This window comes from Aquarana catesbeiana, linkage group LG01 (assembly GCF_042186555.1).
Source record: "Aquarana catesbeiana isolate 2022-GZ linkage group LG01, ASM4218655v1, whole genome shotgun sequence".
Lineage (NCBI taxonomy): Eukaryota > Metazoa > Chordata > Amphibia > Anura > Ranidae > Aquarana > Aquarana catesbeiana.
In genome coordinates this window covers 951296786-951320611 of record NC_133324.1, presented here as the reverse complement: position 1 = coordinate 951320611, position 23826 = coordinate 951296786, and the positions used below count along the sequence as shown (strand labels likewise).

Genomic DNA, 23826 nt, shown 5'->3' with positions numbered 1-23826 from the left:
TTTGGCCTAAATGTATGACTAAAATTGAGTTTATTGGATTTTTTTTATAACAAAAAGTAGAAAATGTCATTTTTTTTCAAAATTTTCAGTCTTTTTCCGTTTATAGCACAAAAAATAAAAACCGCAGAGGTGATCAAATAACTTCAAAAGAAAGCTCTATTTGTGGGAAGAAGAGGACGCAAATTTCGTTTGGGTACAGCATTGCATGACCGCGCAATTAGCAGTTAAAGCCACGCAGTGCCAAATTGTAAAAAGTGCTCTGGTCAGGAAGGGGGTAAATCCTTCCAGGGCTGAAGTGGTTAAAACGATAACGAAAATACCTGAAATTTGGATGAAAATGCATTCGGACGAAAACGAATGCACATGTCTACCAACTTGCAGTTGTTAAGTGGGCTGCACATACAGGGGGGAATGATGTTATTAGCCGAGGCAATCACATGGCTGATGCAGCAGCCAAGGAGGCAGCTTACATGGTGACACCGTACCCAGCATACATTATGAACGTAACACCTGAATCAGTAGAATCTAAATCAGGATCCTCAAAAGCTGAAAATGTTCAAAGTCTTTTAGAATGTCAGACAAATGCACCAGTGGCAGAAAAAGAGCTATGGAAATCTAGGGGTTCTATAATTTGCCCTGCCGCAGGATTGTGGAGACAAGCGGGGTCAGGAAAAGTGGTGCTTCCTCAAGCATTACTTTCTGTAATGCTGACAGAATTACACTTACCAACTCATGAGTCGAAAAAACTCACGTATGGCACAGCTCAGCATAGAATGGTATGTCCCTAATTTAGCAGAGCAAGTCACTTACTTCTTACACAACTGTGCCAATTGCCAAACATACACGCCAAGTCCCACGCAAAAGGTGGTTATGTCTACCATTCCAAGACCTCAAGGTCCTTTTATAAATCTTTTTTTTTTTAATTCTTTATTTTTACATATCATATGTTACACTCCACAATGAGCTTTCAACATATTCTTCATCTCTTTACTTACAACTTGTCACATCCCCATATTCCCAAATCACTACAACATTATTTATTTCATAATCAATGCAGCTCCGTCTTATCTACTCAATAAGCACTTATAATTAAGTGTTCTTGCATAGCAAGACCACTTACTGTTATCTCACATATATATTATTCTTATTATTATAGCCAAATTTACCACCCTAACTCCTCCCACAGTTTTTACACTACATAGACAAGTAATATACCGAAACGTGCGGATTGTTCCCGAATGGTGTGCTATTACTTTGTGGAACGTTTCGCCAAATGGTTCACGAAATATCGTCGTTTTTGCGGCGAAATTTGTCCCATAGGAATGAATGGGGAAACTAGAGTGGGAGATGACAAAAGCTGGAAAATCAGAACATGATTTCTAAACTGCCGCCACTCCCTCATTTTCAAGCCCACCTACACAAATCTTATATCAAAACGTTCAGCTATCCCTGCTGCCACTAAACATGTCCACGGCTAAGCCATAGTCCTGATAGTTTTCACAATATGACCATTTGTTTGCAACTCACGCCATCCATTGACATTCATTGAAACTACACTCTAGCCCCCTCCAAATTTGAAGGGCAATTTCTAAACTACGACCGTGCCTTCATTTTTAATATTTCAGAGACATACTATACATCAAAATCTAGGTCTGGGTCTTGTGATTCTCACAATATAAAGATCTTCGCTGTAGGATGTATAGTTTTTAAAATACGGCCATTTGTTTAGAGGTCATTTCAGGAAATTTTAGCCATTAATCAGAGTGTACTGTTAGTGTTTGTTTTGTTGCCATGGTTACCAAAGCTTCTGTTATAAACAGGGGGGAAGGTGGCTGGAGCATCTCAGCTGATTACAGAGCCTGGGGGAGGGGACAGACACACCATGTACTGATTTATAATAGAGGAATATGATGGGGCAGTTTTGATGGGGTAATTCTGATGGGGCAGTTTTGATGAAGCAGTATTTGGGAAGCATAAACAGGGCATGAGCGTTGCTAGGAAACAGTGGTTGTAAACACAAGATGCTGAGACACTCCAAATGCACGTGACTTCATCTGCTAGACTTGATAATGCTTGTAGACTCCTCCCACAGTTTTCACACTACAGAGACAAATAATATACCGAAACGAGCGGATTGTTCCCAATTGGTGTGTTATTACTTTGTGGAATGTTTCGCCGAATGGTCCACGAAATGACGTTTTTGCGGCGAAATTGGTCCCATAGGAATGAATGGCGAAATGTTCAAAACTAGAGTGGGAAGTGACAAAAGCTGAAAACCCCATGATCAGCCAAAACATTATGACCACCCCATGATCAGCCAAAACATTATGACCGCCCCATGTAAAAAAAAAAATATTTTTGAAAAAAAAAAATCATTTTTGAAAAAAAAAAAATATTTTTGAAAAAAAAATTACTTTTAAAAAAAAAAATATTTTTGAAAAAAAAAATATATTTGAAAAAAAAAAATATTTTTGAAAAAAAAAAATTATTTTTGAAAAAAAAAAAATTATTTTTGAAAAAAAAATTACTTTAAAAAAAAATAATAATTTCGAAAAAAAAATTATTTTTGAAATAAAAAAATTCATTTTTGAAAAAAAAAATTACCTTTGAAAAAAAAAATTACTTTTGAAAAAAAAATCATTTTTGAAGAAAAAAAAATCATTTTTGATTAAAAAAAATTCATTTTTGAAAAAAAAAATTACTTTTGAAAAAAATGTTCAGCTCTTTCAGCGAATGATGGAACTTTTTTACTACTATTTATACTTTTTAAAATATTAAGCTTTTTAACACTTTTCACAGTTACTCAAGCCACTCCACCCCACCCAGTTACTCCGCCCACTCCAGTTGTAGAGGCAAGAACACTTTCACAATTTCCCCAGAAATTGTACCTTTTCTAGTTCCCTTTTCTCCTTTCTTCTCCCTTACCCCCACCCCCACCCACTAAAAACCCAAAAAAAGAAAAAAAGAAGAGGGGTAAAGGGGCACCCCCTCCCATCTGATCGTACATGACCTACCTCTCATATTCTCTTCTTCTGAAAGCTAAGTAGGGAGCCCATATCTTCTTTATAAATCTTCACATGGACTTCATTGATATGACGGAACGATGCCAAAGATATAGGTACATTGTGATAGTCTGCCCTTGTTCAAAATGGATAGAGGCCTTTCCATGTGTACACACAGATGCAAAAACAACAGCTAAATGTCTAATCCGAGAGGTGTTTCCCAGGTTTGGGATTTGCATAGCTCTCAGATCAGACAATGGAAGTCATTTCTCTAATGAAATAATTGCTCATATCTGTACCATGCTTGGCATAAGACAGAACCTGGTGAGTGTTTATCATCCAGAATCAAATGGATTGGTTGAAAGGATGAATGGGCTGTTGAAAACAAAATTAGCTAAAATCTGCAGGACCACAGGTAAGACTTGGGTAGACTGTCTAACACCACAAGAAAATGGGACAGGCAGAATTATGCCCACTCCTCGACTGTTAAAAAGGCATAATACCGATGCAGAGACCCAGTGTAGCATCCTGGGAGATGAAATGTCAGTGTATTTAAAAAAGTTAACTAAAGCTGTGCAGTTTCTTTCCAAACAGATTCCAGTTCCAGAAGCAATATCTCATCCAGGCGGAGGCAATCCAAAAGAAATATCAGTGATTCCTGGAGACTACGTGTATATCAAAGTGCATAAGAGAAAGTGGAAAGATACGAAATTTGAGGGTCCATTTGAAGTAATTTTTTCAACTCCAACAGCAGTTAAAGTCCAGGGGAGATCAGTATGGTATCATTTGAGCCAATGCAAGCTGAAACCAAAAGACTGACTGTTCCAAGGAAAAAAGACTTTTGGACTGTATCTATACTAAGAAACCCCCGACACCTGTGCATGCTAATCTCTGTGTCAGGAATTGTATTTGCTGTAACTGCTCTTATATGGAAAAAATTAGAATTGCGCTACCCATACGATTCTGACCTAGAATCAAACAGTAACATATATGAACCAAATATTATAAAGAATCCTGTGTGTAACATGACAATAAATACAAAATGTGATAAGAAAAATGAATATAAGTCCACAATATAACTGATCAATGAAAGCCAAAGACATTGATAAGTCCATATATAATACATTGATAAAAGTGAATATCAATAATTGTGAAAGAGTAAATCCATAAGTACACAAAATAAATAAAAACTTAAAAATCAAAGCATTGAGAACAAAATGAGAATACACCAGTGCACTGTGAGGTAAAAGTCCATAAATTGTGAGCAAGCCATCCTCAAAATCTATGAGCAGGAAGCTGTGTTGAATCCACCAACAAATAACAGAGGATTAAGGAATGCATGTATTGAGTCACAACTTGGCTCCAAAAGACAGCAGGCACGATCACAGATTGCAAGCAATCATCTCAGGGCCAATCAGACCATCACATGGACAGCGTGGTACATAGAAGACATAAACGCTCCATATAGTGTAAAACCTAATGATTGTTTATTAATTAACCACTTAATAACCGGCCCATAGCTGAATGACGGCTACAGGGTGGTTTGCTAACTCTGCGAGGGCGTACTATGATGTCCTCCTGGAGAATCGTTCCCGCACACCCGCTGGGGCGGTGCACAAGGGGAACATCCATGCTTGCTGGGTTCACGGGACCTGGTGCTACACGGATCGTGGTAAAGGGCCAATGACAGCGGCCTTTTACCACGTGATCAATCTGTCCAATGACGGAGCGATCACAAATGTCAACAAAGACTTTCAAGCCTGGTCATCACAAGTTCATCGCTCTCCTCTCCTCACACCAATGCAGTGTGAGAGGAGAAGAGAACAAATCGTGTGCCAAACTGTGAGTTTTATGATCTAGCAGTGCCCAGCAATGTCCAACAGTGCCCAATAGTGCCACAATAGTGCCACAACAGTGCCATCTGTGCCATCTGTCATCTGTACCACCTGTGCCACGTCTGTGCCACACCAGTGCCACCTATGTGCCACACCAGTGCCACCAGAGCCACACCAGAGCCACCAGAGCCAGACCAGTGCCCCTACAGTGCCCATCAGTGCCACCTGTGCCCATCAGTGTTCATCTGCACCACTGCAGTGCCACATCAGTGCCGCCTGTGCCCACCAGTGCCTCTTGTGCCCACCAGTGCCACCTGTGTGCTAATCAGTGCCACCAGAGCCACACCAGTGCAACCAGAGCCACACCAGTGCCACTACAGTGCACACCAGTGTCACACCAGTGCCACCTGTGCCCATCAGTGCCACCTGTGCCCATCAGTGCCACCTGCAGCACTGCAGAGCCACATCTGTGCCACCTATGCCCATCAGCACCTGTGCCCACCAGTGCCACCTGTGCCCACCAGTGCCACCACAGTGCTCTGCAGTACAGCCTCATCAAAAAAATATTTTACTAGCGAGGAGGCCTACCAGCGTCTAAGCATGACTGATCAGAGCAGCAGGGACTCTCAGTCCGATGCGGATTCAGCCTATGAACCCGTTACAAGCAGCGGTTCTGATACAGAATCGGAAGAGTAATGTGTGCCCGTGAAAAGAAGGTGTTCTGGCATGGAGTAGCAGCCTACTACCAGCAGCGCAGAGCCATCCACCTCGCGAGCAGTACCATCCACTTCGAGAGCAGTGCCATCCACCTCAAGAGCAGTGCCGTCCACCTCGAGAGCAGAGCCACTACAACAAAGGCCAGGCACCAGTAGGGTGTCATCTCAGCCTCTAAGGGATAGGGGCCATGCCAGCCTTCCCTATGCCCTTTAAAACCCCCTGTGGTTTTCCCCTAATTCCGGAGCAGCAAATATCCCCCCTTTCACCACCCAGCCAGGTGTCCAGATGAACACCGATGATTTTGCCATGCTTGATTTTTTTCATTTGATTTTCACCGAAGACTTACTATCGTCCATTGTGGCCCAGTGCAACCTCTACGCACAGCAGCACTTAGTAAGCAATCCTGGCTCTAGTTATGCCCGTCCCTTTGAGTGGGGAGAACTAACCATAGAGGAATTCAAAATCTTCTTAGTCCTAACTTTTACTATGGGATTCACAAAAAAAAACAATTGTACTCTTATTGGTCTACCAAACCCATCCACCACATGCCACTCTTCTCATCCCTTATGCCAAGATCAAGATACCTTATGATTATGCTGTTCCTCCACTACAATGACAACACCCAGTGCCCTCCCCAAAATGACCCAGCTTTTGACAAACTATTTAAAATTTGGCCACTCCTAAATTATTTCACTGAAAAATTTCCCCAGTTATATACCCCCGAACAGAATATTTCCGTGGATGAGTCCCTTGTAAAATTCTCAGGCAGGCTGGGCATCAAACAATTTATCCCCAGCAAAAGGGCCTGATATGTGGTAAAAATGTACAAACTTTGTGACCGAGCCACGGGGTACATCTACGCCTTCCTGGTGTACGAAGAGAAGGACTCCCAACTGCATCCCCCTGAATGCCCAGAGTACATCAGAGCCAGCGGAAGAGTAGTCTAGGAGCTTGTCTATCCACTCCTTGGAAAGGGATACCATCTTCATCTACGTGGATAATTTTTCTACTAGCTTGCCCCTCTTCCGCAATCTTCACCGGAGAGACACCCGAAGCATGTGGTACAGTAAGAGCCAATAGAAAGGGCTTCCCGCAAAAACTCATCAATGTAAGGCTATGATGGGGGGAGGCGGCATCTTTGCGGAACCAGGAGCTATTGGCTGTCAAATGGAGGGACAGACAAAACGTCAACATGCTGAGGACAATTTATGATACCTATGTGGAGTTCTCCAGAAGAAATGGCCCAGTCCAGAAACCAGTTTGTGTTTATGATTATAATTTGTGTATGGGGGAGTGGACTTCAACGATCAGATGATTGAACCCTACCTTCCCACAAGAAAATCCTGCCACTGGTATAAAAAAGTGTCTATTTATTTTTTCAGTTTGGCCATGTATAACACTTATGTTATTTACCAAAAATCTACAGAGAACCCCGTATCCTATCTGCACTACCAAGAATAAGTTATTTCCACCCTTTTGTACCCTGAAAGCCCACCAGAAACTATTCGCTCTGAGCAGACTCCACGAGCGCCACTTTCCTGACAAAATCCCCCCCTATGAAACAGGCCACAGAAGTCAGAAGAAATGCCTGGTGTGCTCCAGTGGGGGAATTAGAAGAGACACCACGCATTATTGTCCCAACCAGGCCTCTGTACAGGTGAATATTTCCGCCGTTACCATACTTCTCTACATTATTAGGGAAATATGGTAAACGTAATTCTCATTTCCTGTCATTTTCCTCCACACCCCTTATGCCACTGCACTGAAATGTACATACCTCTGCCTTCTCCAGAACCGACCCTGGCCTGTTATATGACCAAGCTTCTGCCTAACGCTAAACATACTTCTGCCTTCTCCGGAACTGACCCTGGCCTGTTATACGACCACGCTTCTACCTAACGCTAAACTGTACCTACCTCTGCCTGCTCTGGAACTGACCCTGGACTGTTTCATCAAGTTTTTTGCCTGCCTTTTGGATTGATTTTTTTACCCTGCTATGCTAGTGGGAACACAGGGGTCTCACATATGTGAGGGGCTCCAGAATTGTTTTTCTGGATGAAAAAAAATAATTTTTTAGTATTCTCATTCCCGGATTAGGGTCTGGAGACTCGGAGACTTCAAAGAGATTTGGGTGGGAGAAGCCTCTACCTCTGTCCCCATTCTTTCCTGGCCTGCTACTTGGACCGTGTTCCTGCTTACTACCAGCACCAATATTTTGGCACTGCTGGCAACATCTCTACCTACACTGACCCTGGACTGTATATGGACAGTATCCCTGCCTTTACTGACTATGGACAATATTCCTGCCTGCTGCCTGGACAACTCCATTCACTGTCACTGACCACATCCCTACCTGCTGCCTGGATCAGGGCTCTCCTCCTGTGGACAATTGCACTACTAAAACCACAGGTAATGTCAGAGAGCTCCCTTGGGCAGACGCGCTGTTGGTGGGCATCGCGGTGCGTTGGCGCGCGTCGGCGTGCACGTGCGTCCGGTGTTTGGCGCCAACCTGCCTATTTAGGCCGTCTGCACAGGGGGCTCGGTGCTGTCCGATCTTCTGCTCCCTGTATCCCTGCACCTGTTTCCTGTTTCCTGTTTCCTGTTGAACCTGATCTCCTGACCACCGGCCTGTCTTTGATTCCTCCTTGCTTACTGCCTGCCACTGATCCCGGACTGTCCTGACTACGAATCTGCCTGCTCCTTTGTACTATGCTGCCTGCCTGTTGCCGACCTCTGCCTGTGACCCGACCTGCCTGCTCCACTCCTGCTCTGCATCTGCTGCCTGTGCTTCAGTTACTGGAGATCTCCATAACCACCTTTACCGGGATCCTTCTGCAGCTAACCGCCAGGCTCTAATACCATTCTGTGCTCCCGTGCCTCCTGTCCATACTACCAGGGGCCGGGAACCAGATACGTAAGGGAGGCCTTCCCCTGCTACATCGGGCTCACCTGTCTGCTACATGGAAGTCTGACAGGTAATCTTTTGTTTACCCTTTACTCAGCAGAATGTATTTTAGGGTGTAATTCTTTGTATGTACATGCTGTGTTAGAAATATGAAGGGCCTTCAAAAATGTGATAGATTGTAACGAAATTGGATGTGTAATTTATGTCCCTAGAATACCTGATGGTGCTTCTTGGATGTTGGGCCTCTATGTGGCCAGGCTGTGTAAAAGTCTCACACATGTGGTATCGCCATACTCAGGAGGAGTAGCAGAATACATTTTGGGGTGTCATTTTTGCTATGTACATGCTATGTGTTGGAAATATCTTATAAACAGACAACTTTATGTAAAAAAAAATAAGTTTTCATTTTTTTTCCACATTTTCCAAAAACTTCTGGAAAAAAAATTAACTGTTCAAAAGACCCATTATGCCTCATAGATTATACATTGGGGTGTTTGCTTTCCAAAATGGGGTCACTTTGTGGGCATTTCCATTGTTCTGGTGCTCCAGGGCCTTCAAAAGTGTAATAGGTGGTTGAGGGATTAGAACGCCTGAAGTTGCTACTTTGATGTTGGGACTCTGTATGTGGCCAGGCTGTGTAAAAGTCTCACACATGTGGTGTCCCCATACTTAAGAGGAGTAGCAGAATACATTTTGGGGTGTCATTTTTGCTATGTTCATGCTATGTGTTGGAAATATCTTATAAATGGACAACTTTGTGTAAAAAAAATGCATTTTCATTTTTTTCCACATTTTCCAAAAACCTCTGGAAAAAAATGAACCCTTCAAAAGACTCATTATGCCTCATAGATTATACGTTGGGGTGTTTGCTTTTCAAAATGGGGTCATTTTGTGGGCATTTCCATTGTCCTGGTGCTCCAGGGCCTTCAAAAGTGTAATAGATGGTTGAGAAATGAGATGTGTAGTTTATGCTCCTAGAACACCTGAAGGGGCTACTTCAGTGTTGGGCCTCTGTATGTGGCCAGGCTGTGTAAAAGTAACACATGTGGTATATATTTGGGGGTTTCATTTGTGGAATGTACATGCCATGTGAGAGAAATAACTTGTTATAATGACAATTTGGTGTGAAAAAAAATAAAAATAGAAAAAAATCTTCATTTTGCAAAGAATTGTGGGAAAAAATGACAACTTCAAAAAACTAACTGTGCCTCATACCAACTACCTTGGAATGTCTACTTTCCAAAAAGGGGTCATTTTGGGGGTATTTGTACTTTACTGGCTTTTTAGGGTCTCAAGAAATTAGGCTGTCAGTACATCAGGTGTGATCAAATTGGTACATTTTCAGTGATTGGCACCATAGCTTGTGGACGCTATAACTTTCACACACACTAAATAATATCCACTAATTTGGGTTATTTTTACCAAAGATATGTAGCAGTATACATTTTTGGGCAAATTTATGAAGAAAAATTACTTATTTGCAAAATGTTTAATAGAAATGAAGAAAAATGCATTTTTTTACAAAATTTTCGGTCTTTTTTCATTTATAGCACATAAAAATAAAAAACCCAGAGGTGATCAAATACCACCAAAAGAAAGCTCTATTTGTGTGAAAAAAACAACGAAAATTTCATATGGGTACAGTGTTGCATGACTGAGTAATTTTCATTCAAATTGTGAGAGCACTGTGGTCAAGTGGTTAAAAGAAAGTAGCACACTTACAATGTTAAGTGGGGATGGTGCTGCGCTAATCCTAAAGTGAGCTGCAATATCTCGATATACTAGGATGTAATGGGTAGGGGCTTGCTTGCTGCCTATGGTGGGGTAACGGGCGGTAATCTAGATAACACTAAAGAGGTATGCCTCTATGTACACGTGCAAGCAATAAGTGCATAGAAAATACAACATAAAAAAATCCTAAAGATAATGAGTGTGTAGAATGGTGATGTCTGCCAAAAAGGACAGTGTGCATAACAATCTCAATTTTGACTACAGCGTACGACGATAATGAAGACTCTGCTCAAGTCCGGAGAGAGAAAAATTTGAGTAGAAAAGTAAAGGATGAACTACAAAATCCTAACAAATAAAACATTTCCACTAAAATGGTAAATCCTAGTATAAAGTGCTAAGAAGTAAATAATATACAATAAATAGTGCTCCTTATAAATAAATAAAAAGATGATAAAGCAACTCAGTAATAAAAACGAAAAAATGCCATAAGCTACAGTGTTACATTGAATGTCCAAAGTGATCTTCAAAAATGTGCTTCATGCAAATAAAGTGTCCAGCGCCAGCAGGGGGTGCTCCAGCTTGAAATAACACAGTTCAGTAACAGTGACTTAGTGCAACATAAAAGAGCGACTTCAATGCTTCAGTTTGTGCTTAATAAACAAAAATGTGCAGATGGCAGCTGGATTAAAACTATAATTCTTTAAAAGAGTGGTGAATGTGCAGTGTACAATGGGATCTTCTCCATGCAACAAACCTCTAATGCTAGGTAGTGGCCCCTTACCTCACTATACTGAGGTTACAGCATAGATCAAACAGCACTTGTGATGTCTCCTGTGCAGGGGGGTCCTAGAACTGTCATTAACCAGACCCCAGATCCATTGGGGGCATCATGGTAAATAGAGAGATGAAGGTACCATAGTGTAGTAGTTTAAGTAAGTATAAGGCTTTATTTCACATAAGCAATGTACAGGGTACTCACATAGTTAAAAACGAGCAGTACAGTGTATCCAAATGAGCGGCGAGCTCATACACTGCTGACAGTGGGCGGTGCCTGTCCCTACGTGTGGCGTCACGGGTCACATGGCTTCATCGGGGGCATATCAGGGGCATGCCGCTGATGAAGCCACGTGACCCGTGACTTGATAAAACTGGTCCTTGATAAAACTGTTTGCTCCTATCTTTGTTATTCTTGTTGTGCTATTATGCTGTATTGGACTGATTATTACCTGTTGCAAGAAGATTACAGCAAAAATTGCTATGATGTCGCTAAAATCAACTTCAATGGTCTCTTTGCAGCGAATGGACAAGACTTTGCAACTACAGAAGAAGATACAGTGTGTTTTTGATCAAACTGATTTTTTGGGCTGTTTGTGTGATAAGTGTTAGATGAATAGGGTGGTCGGGGAACATGATGAGCAGTCTGCATTGTTATTGCTTTGAGGCTTATGCCTCAACAGGGGGGAAATGTAGTAGAATTTCATATTAACCAGTATATTTTATGTTATTCATATTAATTTGCATATGTTTTATTGATAATATAATTATTATTCATATTATTATTTTTATTAATATTATATAGTAGTGGTCTTATCAATATTATTATTCAATAGTAAAGCAATAGTTATTAATCTTTATTAATATATACTATGTTATTCCATAAATATAGAGAAAGCCTTCATTTTTAAATGTTGAACTTTAGATGACCTCTCTGCTTCATGTTGATATTCTTTTATAAGACAGTCACACGTTTACTGGGTGAAAATGTATTAGGATAGTTCATTTTTAGTTTTTAAGTTCACTAATTAGATGAGAAACACTTTGACAGCAGTTGAACTACAGCCTGATAAGATAATATTCCTTAAAGGTAATAAATAATCATTGTCAAGAATAAGTGATAAAACTTCTTATACTGGTGGTTTTAAAATGATTATGTGGAATATGGGAAAGTTATGTACATTAATTTAGTCTGACAGGGTCAAAAGGGTCTGCTTGTGCCCTCATTAAAACTGTTAAAATACATTGAATAAGAAGAACACTGATGTGTATGTATGTATTCATAATAAGACAATATTGAATAAAGTAGTTAGCTTTGTGTATGTATAATATATTAATATATATATATATATATATATATATATATATATATATATATATATATATATATATATATATATATATATATATATATATAATGTAAATAATACAGTACTTTTTTGTGAAACCAATATATGAATACATACACATAGAATTGTATAGTGAAAAACAATAAGGCATATAACACTTAAGGTGGGGTGATTGCAAGTTCATTTTCCCAAGGTCGTAAATCTGCTATCCTTGAGTTGGTAAAGTCTTATCAGGACAAGGAGGGTTTGAGTTAACATGACCGGGTGCCATACTGTCTCTACACAAGTATTGTTATGGATAAAATCATAGACAAAACCATAAATTATTTTAATAAACATATAGGAATTCTGGGAATGAATAAGTTTGTCTGGTTGTATGACAGGTGTCAGATTTATGGTCAGTTACATTGACGTAGATCTTAGCAACCAATCATGTTGTACCTAATATGCTTGCATTGTAAGAAACTGTATAAATTAGACCTGCATCTTGTAATACTTTGAACATAAACCTGTATGTTCCCAGCTGGAGATTTTTTTGTCATTTTTATGGAAATGATGAAGACATCCGAAGAACCCAATTCTGGGGCTTGTGGCTCCCCAGTCGCTGTATCTCCTGTACTCTCCAGGTCTCAGGTAATACTGACGTCCCTTGTAGTTGGGCTCCTCATAGAACAACCAGTAGCCATCATGGACATGGCAAGAATTAATGTCATGGTAGCGGAATCTCTCATAGATATGAGGGAAATCCTCAGTGAACTCCATCATCTGATTTTAGTAAATATTCTCCAGTATTTCTATGAGCAACTAACTTATTCTGCATGGAATAAATTAATACGTGATTTTATGATGGAACGCGACTCTCATCAAGGTGTACAATATATTTTCATATAGATGATTTTGTCTCTATCTAAGAGTGTCTTTTGACCGGTTGTATAGGTTGTTGCACTTTACAAACTCTCATCGAAAATCTACATTGCATAAATGAAAAACAAACAGAAAAAATGTCTTTATCAAGTTTATTATCAAGCAGAAAACGTAAAATGTTTTTAAACATTTAAAAGGAATGATGGAGACGTCTGAAGGACCCAATTCTGGGGCTTGTGGCTCCCCAGTCGGTGTATCTCCTGTACTCTCCAGGTCTCAGGTAATACTGACGTCCCTTATAGTTGGGCTCGTCATAGAACATCCAGTAGCCATCTTGGACATGGACAGAGTGGATGTCATTATAGCGGAATCTCTCATAGACATGAGGACAATCCTCAGTGAACTCCATCATCTGACCTCTGAAGTCTTCTCTCTCATAAATCCTGATTCTGAAGGAGCCTTGGTGCTGTTAAAATAAGTTACACAACGATAAAACATAAAGCAATGTAAACAAAAAAAAGGAATTGGTCACATTACTGCTATCATTTTTAATAAAAATGCACCCTAAACATTTTTATATGTTAAAATTAAACATTAATGATTTGGGGTCAATAGAACTTTATTCTAACCTTATACAGTATATTCTTAAACTAATAAAAATAAAAAAGCTGCAGTTATAAGTGAGGCACACCAAAACAGAATAAAGAAAGTAAAAACCGCGCTGCAAAGTTTATAGTCCTATATAAAAAAGTCCAACAATCATAGATCATAGGTGAGTGACGTGAAATTCCTCAAAATTCAAATCTTGTGGGTGAATAATCAAGTGGACACATCTAGAAGGTAGAGCGCTTACCAGAAGTAAGCCAAAATAGGCGAGTGGCTTAAAACCCAGCCGGGGCCTTTGGAAAACGATCCCAATGGAATAGAAAAGTCACACTCGAGCCATAGGTGCAGATCCGTCAAGGATTATCCAAAAATATATGAAAAAAACATAGCATAATACTGATAGCAAGACCAATGCAAAAAAAGAAAAAAGTGCAGCACCCCACAAAACAGAAAATCATATAAAATCATAAACCATATCCAGTGTCTCAAACACTACTAAGATTGATAGGTGAGTGCCATGCAAACATGCAATAAGTGAAAATCACTAAATGAGTTATATTGAACCTTCCAAATAGTCTACTTACCAGATACTTAAAAGCTAGTGAGCATAAAACCAACACCAAAATAAACGGTATAGAAGAGAGTCCCTCTGGGTGCAACGAGCCACTAGTAGAATCTGCTTACGAGATGTCAGACTAAAATGTGCAGATTCATAGAGCAGGAACTGCGTGGATGCGTCCTGGAAATCCTGACCCGAACTCAGCAGTGCAGAATCATATGGAAGAAATGGCCAATAGTGTAATACTGTATGTAACCAAGGCTTTATTAAATAAAATAACACTTACAATAGATGAAAAGATAAAATGCGATGCCGGCCGCCACTAAAAGCAAAGCTCCCGTCCTCCCAGACGCGTTTCGTCATAAGTTGACATTCTTCCGAATGATTCTGTACTGCTAAGTTCGGGCCAGGATTTCCAGGATGCATCCATGCTGTTCCTGCTGGGACATTGATCTTTGTGTGAGTCAGTCTGCCTACCTAAATCTGACTTCTAGTAAGCAGGACTTTCACCAGGCACGCTGGAACTTCATACCCTGTGTCACTCCTTATGGTGTTTGAATTTCAGCTCTATGAATCTGCACATTTTAGTCTGACATCTGGTAAGCAGATTCTGCTAGTGGCTCGTTGCACCCAGAGGGACTCTCTTCTATACCGTTTATTTTGGTGTTGGTTTTATGCTCACTAGCTTTTAAGTATCTGGTAAGCAGACTATTTGGAAGGTTCAATATAACTCATTTAGTGATTTTCACTTATTGCATGTTTGCATGGCACTCACCTATCAATCTTAGTAGTGTTTGAGACACTGGATATGGTTTATGATTTTATATGATTTTCTGTTTTGTGGGGTGCTGCACTTTTTTCTTTTTTTGCATTGGTCTTGCTATCAGTATTATGCTATGTTTTTTTCATATATTTTTGGATAATCCTTGACGGATCTGCACCTACGGCTCGAGTGTGACTTTTCTATTCCATTGGGATCGTTTTCCAAAGGCCCCGGCTGGGTTTTAAGCCACTCGCCTATTTTGGCTTACTTCTGGTAAGCGCTCTACCTTCTAGACGTGTCCACTTGATCATTCACCCACAAGATTTGAATTTTGAGGAATTTCACGTCACTCACCTATGATCTATCATTGTTGGACTTTTTTTATATAGGACTATAAACTTTGCAGCACGGTTTTTACTTTCTTTATTCTATATTCTTAAACTGTTTATATATTTTTTCTTTTTTTTTGATAGATAAACAATTAACACATGACAAGGGATCTAAAGAACTATGGGTTAGCTAATGATACAGCACCTGCTTTGAGGTTGCATTTGTCTGATTAAAACCTCAGACTTAGCTGTCTGTTAAAGCTTTTCTTCAGGTTTACCACCCCTACCCCCACCCCCAATCCAATAACTTGACAGACTCTACTCCTCTTTCAAAGTTGTTCTAAAGGCAGAAGTTTTTTTTTACCTTAATGCATTCTCAACATTGAGGTAAAAATCTTCAGTCAATAGAGGCACAGAGTGGGTCCTGCGAGCGAGCATACACGACTGCCCCCATAGCAAGCATTTCCCCCCAGCCTCCCCCATACTTAACTAAGCCCGATCTTGATCTAGCGATGTGCATGAGAGCGGCAGCTCTCTTGGCTCTTTCCCTCCTCATTGGCTCACAGACAGCAGCTATTTGCTCCTGCTGCTGTCTATCACAGCCAGTGAGGAGGCAGTGGTAGTGGAGCTTGGGAGCAAGCATGCACAAGTGCCCCATAGTAAGCAGCTTGTTATGGGGGCACTAGACAGAGGGGAGGAATCCCGACAGGGGACCCGAGAAGAGGAGGATCGGGGATGCTCTGTGCAAAACCATTCTACTGTGCAGGTAAGTATAACCTGCTTGTTATTTTAATTAAAAAAAAATTCATACATTTACAATTGCTTCAAATAATTTCCTGAATCCACATTTACTGTAATTGGAGGTCTGAACAGAGAGCAGGTAGCTAACTAACACCCATTAGTCAGTGTTACAGATTGAAGGGTTTGGCTATGTCGGAGGTCTCAATGGCAAAGTATCTCTATCTAGTTACACCAGCACAACATACTGTATTTTACTAGTCCTGGCTCAAGGGGCAAATGCCCTGCAGGCCAGTTCTCCCTTGAGTGTAATGCGCACTTGACATGAGTATCATATAATGAGCCCACAGATAAAGAAGGTTACTTGGCCATGCTTAATCCAACTGTGCTTCATCAATTTTCACAATTTTTTCAAATAAAATTAAAATCCTTGGCTTAGTTGAGGATTTCTGTTTAGCCCTACAGAGCAGAGAAATAGGAGAGAGGAGAAGAACAACTCCATTGGGGCAGTGTATACTGGCAGGACAAGTAAAGCTTAAAATAGGTTTTCTTACCTGTACAATCAATGATCACTTGTAATTATAGGAGTAGTGGGCATTTCACCTCATAAAAATGACAGTGATTACAATAGGACATTATCATCTAACAGCTATAGACAGCTTTGGCACCAGAGCGCACAATGTGTTATTACCTCGGGGCTCAGACGACAAGACTTAATGGAGTCATTGTAGCCCATCCACTGCTGGAAGTCAGGATAGTCTCCTCTATGGAGGAAGTACTGGTGTCCTCTGTAGTTGGGGAGCTCATACAGGATCCAGTTCCCGCTCTCCACACGGATGGAGTTGCAGCGTCTGAAGTATGAGGACAGGTCGGGACATTCAGAGCTACACTCATAAGAGCGACCCTGGAAGTTCTTGTCCTCGTAGAAGATGATCTGTTGATTGATAAAACAAGAACAGGTCAATTCAGGATCAATAGAATGTTGAGTTTTAGAATTACATGAAACAGCGTGGACAATATTTTTAATATAGCCATTCTCAACCAGGTCTCATTGGAATCCTAGGGTTCCTCCAGAGGTTGCTGACGATTCCTTGAGCTGTGGCTAATTGACCTCCCATCTGATGGTGGCTTCATAGATCCAGGTCCATCACCACTTGGCAGAGCCAGTAGCATGCACCAATGATTTTTAAAGCTGTCTGTAAGAGTGGCATTCTAATCCCCACTCTAAGGGGGGACATTCTTCCCACCGACCAGCAATGTAAGGGGCATTTTTCCTAATGACCCCCTATTGGACTAATGCTAGCAGGAGTTTCCCTGAGATGTGAATATTATTTTAAGGGTTCCTATGGGGTAAAATGTTTGAGAAAGACTGTTTTTAATTTAACCACTACAGCCAAATATATCACAGACTTTCGTCATTGACCTCAACCGCATTGAACATCTTTGGGATGAATTAGAATACCAATCGTAAGCCAAGCATTCTTGACCCGCATCAGTACCTGACCTTATAAATGCTCTTTTGGCAAAATGGGCCCACATTCCTACAAAAATACTCTAAAGTATCACAAAAGCCTTCCCAAAAGAGCTGGCAACTGTTTTAGGCGTGAAGGGGAAGAAACTCCATATTAATGGCCAAGGTTTTGGAATGGGATTTCCATCAAGCTCATATAGGTGTTATGCCCTGTACACACGGTCGGACATTGATCGGACATTCCGACAACAAAATCCTAGGATTTTTTCCGACGGATGTTGGCTCAAACTTGTCTTGCATACACACGGTCACACAAAGTTGTCGGAAAATCCGATCGTTCTAAACGCGGTGACGTAAAACACGTACATCGGGATTATAAACGGGGCAGTGGCCAATAGCTTTCATCTCTTTATTTATTCTGAGCATGCGTGGCACTTTGTCCGTCGGATTTGTGTACACACGATCGGAATTTCCGACAACGGATTTTGTTGTCGGAAAATTTTATATCCTGCTCTCAAACTTTGTGTGTCTGAAAATCCGATGGAAAATGTGTGATGGAGCCCACACACAGTCGGAATTTCCGACAACAAGGTCCTATCACACATTTTCCATCGGAAAATCCGACCGTGTGTACGAGGCATAAGGGTCCGGTATTCACAAATGTTTGGCCATATAATATAAATGACAGCTTCAGCAGTGCCAGATAATCAATGTCTTTTGACAAACTGCCTATAAAATAGACCTCAGTATTGACAAATCTACACAATTTTAAGGATAAAACTTAAACAGAGTTATTCAGCTACTAGCAATTAATATCTACAGGCTGAACCATTGGCTAAAGATTCATTTGATATTTGAATATTTTTATGCCCTTCTTACCTTTCCCATTTTGCTTGTCTTGTCAGTGTGCTCCTGTTGGTCTGCACTGGTAGATAGCTGGTGGAAAATGCCCTTTATATACCCTGCAACATTTCTCATATGTTTAGGCTTTGCCCAATCAGAATGAATAGCTTTTCCACGCTATTGAGAATTGTTCAGTGTTTCTGTGAGACCATTGTTTGTATCTTTCCCCTTGCATCAGCACACAAATGCTTTACCTAGACAGCCTAACTGAAACAAAACTTTTGCTGCAGCAACCAGTCACTTGAATAGTTTGGAATCTGTGTATATGTGTGTGTTTTATGTAAGGTGTTATGTGATATAGAGTTCTGGATTCATTTTACCATTTTTATTTTTTTTTGCAAAACTTACAGTTCAATCTGGATGCTCTTATTGGCCAACTATGTGGCAACGTTTAATGTTTATAAATGTAAAATTCAGTATCTGGGGACTAAAACATGCACACGTCTGCCTTTACACGCACATGAACTTTAATGGCATCCCAGTCTTAGTTTGTAGATTTTAATACTTAGTTGGCCCACCCTTTGCAGCTATAACAGCTTCAGCTCTTTTGGGAAGGCTGTCCACAAGGTTTAGGAGTGTGTCTTTGGGAATGTTTGACCATTCTTCCAGAAGTGCATTTGTGAGGTCAGGTACTGATGTTGTGTGAGAAGGCCTGGCTCCCAGTCTCCGCTCTAATTCATCCCAAAGGTGTTCTATCGGGTCAGAACTCTGTGCAGGCCAGTCAAGTTCCTCCACCCCAAACTCGCTTATCCATGTCTTTATAGACCTTGCTTTGTGCACTGGTGCGCAGTCATGTTGGAACAGGAAGGGGCCATCTCCAAACTGCTCCCACAAAGTTGGGAACATGAAATTGTCCAAAATGTCTTGGCATGCTGACGCCTTAAAAGTTCCCCTCACTGGAGTCAAGAGGGTCAAGCCCAACCCCTGGAAAACAACCCCAAATCATAATCCCCCCTCCACCAAATGATTTGGACCAGTGCACAAAGTAAGTTCTATAAAGACAAGGATGAGCGAGTTTGGGGTGGAAGAACTTGACTGACCTCAACCCGATAGAACACCTTTGGGATGAGTGGAGACTGCGATCCAGGCCTTCTCGTCCACATCAGTGCCTGACCTCACAAATGACCATTCTTCCAGAAGCACATTTGTGAGGTCAGGCACTGGTGTTGGACGAGAAGGCCTTGCTCGCAGTCTCCACTTGAATTCATCCCAAAGGTGTTCTATCGGGTTGAGATCAGGACTCTGCGCAGGCCAGTCAAATTTCTCCACCCCAAACTCGCTCATCCATGTCTAGCAACAACCAATCACCAGCTTGTTAATAGGGAAGGTTCATTTTGACAGCTCATGCTCCCCTGTCCAGTCCTGTGCTCCGCTGTAAGTCTCTCTGCATCCTAAATCAGTAAAAGTGTCACTCATTGGTTTTAATTTTTTTTATGCTATATTTAATATATGGAAGTGGTTTTGACAAGTACCCTCTTCAACTTCCACTTGGATCGCCTAGGTTATCCAAGCGGAAGTTCGCCCTCAGCTTCTTGGGACACACCACAGGTCCCAAGAGGCTGCAGGACCATTCCCAGGGCACAGTGCGGCTCGCACATGTACAGTGGGGAGCCAGCTGTGAAGCTGCAGAGTCATGGTCAGCTTCCCACAATTATCATGGTGGCACTGGAGACCTGAAGACCAGTGAAGAATTGGCATGGGTGAAGACAGCGCTGGATCCCTGGACAGGTAAGTGTTCTTTTATCTAAAGCCAGAAGCTACAGTATATGTAGTTGCTGACTTGGGGGGGGGGGGACTGAAGAACCTCTTTAAACTTCTTCATCCATCTGTGCACATTCTGTAGGCTTCTGTGGATGTTGGACAGCCTGCACCTCCTCCTTCTTCAAGAACTCAATGACGGTGCGTTGATTCAGCTGGGAATCCATTATTTACCTGCAATGAACAGGAAAACGAAGAAGCGTTCCTATAGAGGAAGAGTTACATAGTTACATAGTTAGTGTCAGGTCACCTGAGGCTAGGTGACAGATGCACACAGTTGGGATCAGGGATGCACCGCAAGGTAGTGGACCCTACGGCTAACTGTTGCGGATGGGAGTCAGGGTGGAAAGGAAGGCAGGGCCGCTGGAACACCAACACGGATCCCACTGGGGTTAAAGCATAAGATTCCCTAGAGTGCGTAGTCTAAGAGCCAGTAGTTGTTCACCAGAGCCTCTAGTGGTGAGGATGGACTGGGCTGCAACTGGCTCCAGGTCGCGGCCCCCAGGGTCCCCTAGCTCACGCCCACAGTAGGCAACAGGAGGATAGGGATAGTAAGGGAATAAGCCAAGGTCGAGGCCACAAGCAGACAAGGACAACAGAGACACGCCAAAGGTTCAGGGTCACAGGCAGACAGGAATAGTTGAGAACACGCCAAGGTCGGTAACAGAAAACAAATGTAGAGCACACGGCAAGCAGGAAACAGGAAGCCAAACACACAAAGGTTGATCAGCAGGGCTGGCTTGCAGTGCTCAGGTTAATATAGTGTTCTCTGATAGGAGTTGGGGTGGAGCCATGCTAGAGGAGAGATTATAAAAGCAGTCAGGTGAGAGTCGGCTGGTCTCTAGCGATGAACACATGGTGATAGGTAAGCTGACAGACAAACTCTATTGCATAAAATGACAGTTAGTCAGGTTGAAAAAAGACACAAGTCCATCCAGTTCAACCACAAAAAATAAATAAATAAATTAAATTAAAAATATCGTACAATCCAATATACCCATTTCTATACCCACAGTTGATCCAGAGAAAGGCAAAAAAAACCCAGCAGAGCATGCTCCAATTTACTACAGCAGGGGAAAAAATTCCTTCCTGATCCCCCAAGAGGCAATCAGATTTTCCCTGGATCAACTTTACGTATAAATGTCGGTACCCAGTTATATTATGTACAATTAGGAAAGTATTCAGGCCTTTCTTAAAGCAATCTACTGAGCAGGCCAGAACCACCTCTGGATGGAGTCTATTCCACATTTTCACAGCTCTTACTGTGAAGAAACCTTTCCGTATTTGGAGACGAAATCTCTTTTCCTCTAGAAAGTTACTCTACTAAGAAGTTACTCTACAAACATGAAATTTGAACGGCCTATGTAAGTTAAAGTTGAACTTTAGTCAGAAAAATAAGTCCTGCTAGATGACTTCAGGCTGGCCCCTTTTACAGGTATAGCTATGTAAAACATAAAAAATAAGTGCCTATACTGTGTAAAATCCCAGTAATACACTGTCTCACCCTGCTCTGCACATGCTCAGCTGCTCTCCATTTTTAGGCATTTTTAGGCACTGACGAGTTTGTAGAGGTCAATCTGCTGACAGCCTTAAAGCGGAATAAAACCCTCATATCCTTTACAATCGAGGAAGCTGCTTCTGTTTGACCTTCAACCGCCATGCTGCTGCACACGTGATAAGATACAACACCAGCCATTTGATGGTTTGACAGTTTGGTTGAGTAAACTTGACAGTTAGGAATTTTGGCATTCCAAGGATGTAACTTTTTTGAAACTGATCATTCGATGGGTTTAGGTCTGCTTGATTTACTTCTGCTGAGGGGCTCTGGGCTTCAGCAAAATAGCAGCCTCCAGCATCAGGAAAGAGGAGCATCGCTGGAGGCAATTTACAGCACACACTAATTTTGGTAGCATAAATAACAATGTGGAATGTATGTTCTTGCTAAAGAACTTTCGTTTTTGTCAAGTTGTTATGGGTAAAGTTCTGCTTTAATAAATAAAAAAGTTGTGCCCACTTTTGCATTACGTTTGGTATAGCCCTTGTACTTTGTTTTCTTAAAAGAGGTATAGACCGCAGAGAGAGAGCGAGAGAGACATAATTCTACCCATTTACAAAGCATTATGAAGACCTCATCTGGAATATGCAGTTCAGTTTATGGAAACAGTTCACAAAAAAGGATCTTGGGGAACTGGAGGTAGCTGATGGAAGGGCAACCAAACTGATAAGAGGCTTGGAGGACTCCAGTTAAGAGGAAAGATTAGCTGAACCAAAGTTATTCTCCATTGAGAAGAGACTTTTAAGGGGGGATATGATCATCATGTATAAATACGTAAACAATCCATATAATAATTATTGTTGTTATTAAACAGAATTTATATAGCGCCAACAGTTTACGTAGCGCTTTATAATTTCATAATAAACTTGGAGCAAAGTTATTTCATTTATGGTCATTGCAAATGACAAGGGGGCACTCTTTGCATCTGGAGAAAAATAAGGTCTAACCTCCACATACGGAAATGTTTCTTCACAGTAAAACCTGTGAAAATATGGAATAGACTTCCATTCAAGCTGATTTTATTCATTCCAATGGATTGTTTAAAGCTGAACCTTGGGCAGAATTGTTATTCTATTAATAAATAGTTAATATATTACCTTTAGTGTTGAGGACATCAGGCAAATGGAGGATTGAACTAACTCTCTTAGAGGGACCAACAGCCAAAACACTCCAGTCAGCGCTCTCAGCTAGGGATGAGCTTCGAGTTCGAGTCGAACTCATGTTCGACTCGAACATCGGCTGTTCGCAGGTTCGCTGAACAGCGAACAATTTGGGGTGTTCGCGGCAAATTCGAATGCCGCGGAACAACCTTTAAAGGTCTATGGGAGAAATCAAAAGTGCTAATTTTAAAGGCTTATATGCATGTTATTGTCATAAAAAGTGTTTGGGGACCTGGGTCCTGTCCCAGGGGACATGGATCAATGCAAAAAAAAGTTTTAAAAATTACCGTTTTTCAGGAGCAGTGATTTTAATAATGCTTAAAGTCAAACAATAAAAGTGTAATATCCCTTTAAATTTCGTAGCTGGGGGGTGTCTATAGTATGCCTGTAAAGGGGCGCATGTTTACCATGTTTAGAACAGTCTGACAGCAAAATTACATTTCAAAGGAAAAAAGTCATTTAAAACTACTCGCGGCTATTGCATTGCCGGTCCGACAATACACATAACAGTTAATTGATAAAAACGGCATGGGAATTCCCCACAGGGGAACCCCGAACCAAAATTTAAAAAAAAAATGACGTGGGGGTTCCCCTAAATTCCATACCAGACCCTTCAGGTCTGGTATGGATTTTAAGGGGAACCCCACGCCAAAATTAAAAAAAAAAAATGGGGTCCCCCCAAAAATCCATACCAGACCCTTATCCAAGCACGCAACCTGACAGGCCGCAGGAAAAGAGGGGGGGACGAGAGAGCGACCCCCCTGAACCGTACCAGGCCACATGCCCTCAACATTGGGAGGGTGCTTT

The 23826-nt window shown here is 41.3% G+C and overlaps 1 protein-coding gene across 1 annotated transcript; it reads right to left on the bottom strand.

Moving 5' to 3' along the window:
- Positions 1-13321: 13321 nt before the first annotated feature.
- On the bottom strand, positions 13322-18636 carry LOC141121762 (gamma-crystallin-3-like). Its single transcript, XM_073611483.1, has 3 exons — positions 18523-18636; positions 16864-17106; positions 13322-13643 (listed from the first exon to the last, which is right to left on the bottom strand). Exons 1-3 carry the CDS (start codon positions 18619-18621, stop codon positions 13368-13370), a joined length of 618 nt encoding a protein of 205 aa, XP_073467584.1. The 5' UTR covers positions 18622-18636; the 3' UTR covers positions 13322-13367.
- Between the last annotated feature and the right edge of the window lie 5190 nt (positions 18637-23826).